Source organism: Orycteropus afer, unplaced genomic scaffold, assembly GCF_000298275.1.
Source record: "Orycteropus afer afer isolate SDZICR_OR568_19922 unplaced genomic scaffold, OryAfe1.0 scaffold00024, whole genome shotgun sequence".
Lineage (NCBI taxonomy): Eukaryota > Metazoa > Chordata > Mammalia > Tubulidentata > Orycteropodidae > Orycteropus > Orycteropus afer.
Genome location: NW_006921611.1, coordinates 5,478,985 through 5,480,603, shown reverse-complemented (window position 1 = coordinate 5,480,603; position 1,619 = coordinate 5,478,985). Strand labels below are relative to the sequence as shown.

At 44.3% G+C, this 1,619-nt stretch overlaps 1 protein-coding gene across 1 annotated transcript in view; it reads left to right on the top strand.

Moving 5' to 3' along the window:
• The first annotated feature begins 358 nt into the window (after nt 1-358).
• GOT1L1 (glutamic-oxaloacetic transaminase 1 like 1) overlaps nt 359-1,619 on the top strand; it is a 19,636-nt gene continuing 18,375 nt past the window's right edge. Inside the window, exon 1 of the mRNA XM_007935056.1 lies at nt 359-473. Within this exon, the coding sequence (XP_007933247.1) occupies nt 359-473 (115 nt within the window). The remainder of the gene's footprint in view (nt 474-1,619) is intronic.

Below are 1,619 nucleotides of genomic sequence, written 5' to 3'. Positions count from 1 at the left end.
TGAAGGAGCTGATTTGTTATTTTGAATTGGAGGACTTGAGGCTAGAGAGAAGACTACAGTGATTTGTGAGGAGTGCCTGGGAATCCCATATCCTCCCCCCTGCCTCCCCCTGCCAACTCTCTCACTTCTCAAGTACCACGGAATGTTCTTGTGGCCCTCGAGGATCACCAACACAGAGAGTGGGAGTTATGAGGTTCTGTTGCTCTGGTAACCAGTTGTCCAGAACCTCTGCATTGGAGCTGCCAAGGCTCTGGGAAGAGGAAAGCCTGTCTAGCCCAGTCTTGGAGGAAGGCTTCAGCAGAAGCAAGGAAGAATACAAGAGCAAAGCTATAGTCTCAGCTCCTCTTTCATCTCAGTTATGCCCACCCTTTCAGTGTTCATGGATGTGCCCATGGCCCACAAGCTAGAAGGCAGCTTGCTAAAGAGCTACAAACAAGATGATTACCCTAAAAAGATGTTTCTGGCCTATAGAGGTAACTGCTTAGTAGTTTTGGAATATTGCTGTTGTTAGTTGCCATCGAGTTGATTTCCATTCAGGTCAACTCTGTGTTTGCAGAATAGAACTGCTCCACAGGGTTTTCAAAGCTGTGACCTTTCAGAAGCAGATGGCCAGGCCTGTCTTCAGAGGTATCTCAGGGTGGAACTGAGAGGCCAACCTTCCTGTTAGTAGTCAAGTGCTTAACCATTAGTGCCACTCAAGGACAAGACAGTCTATCTTACTCATTGTTGTCGAGTTGAATTCCAACTCATAAGGACCCTATTGGACAAAGTAGAACTGCTCTGTAGGGTTTCCAGGGCTGTAAATCTTCACGGAAGCAGTCTGCTACATCTTTTTCCCACAGTGTGGGTGGTGAGTTTGAACTGCTGACCTTTTGGTTAGCAGTCAAGCACTTATCTACTGAGCCACCAGGGCTCCTTAATATATCCAAACAGACTTATTAAAAAATCTAAGAGATGCTGTAGGATCAACTCTTAACTCATGGCAACCGCATATGGGTCAGAGTAGAGCTGTGCTCCATAGGGTTTTCTTTGTTTTTTTGAACATTTGTGCTTTAGATGAAAGTTTACATAGCAAATTCATTTTCCAATCGATAATTCCGTGACATTGGTTGCAATCCTCACAATATGTCAGTACTCTCCCCACTCCCTCCTGGTTTTCCTGTTTCCATTCATCCAGTTTCTCTGCCCCTCCCTGCCTTCTCATCATTGGTTTTGGGCAAATGTTGCCCTTTTGGTCTTGCATAGTTGACTGTTCTAAGGAGCGCATTCTTTACGGATATTATTGTTTATTTTATAAGCTCATCTATTATTTGGCTGAAAGTTGGCCTCTGAGTGTGTCTTGAGTTTCAAGTTAAAAGGTTGTCTTAGGGCAATAATCTTGGGGATTCCTCCAGTCGCTTTCAGACCAGTAAATCTGTTTTATTTTCCCCCCTAAATTTTGAATTTTGTTCTACCCTTTTACCCGTTCTAACCAGGACCTTCTGTTCTGGCTCTGGTCAGTGTGGGCAGTAGTGGTAGCTGGGCACCATCTGGTTCTTCTGGACTCAGATTAGAGGAGGTTGTTGTTCATGTGGGCTATTAGTCTTTGGGAGTCTTGAGTTTTCTTTTTTTTTTTTTTT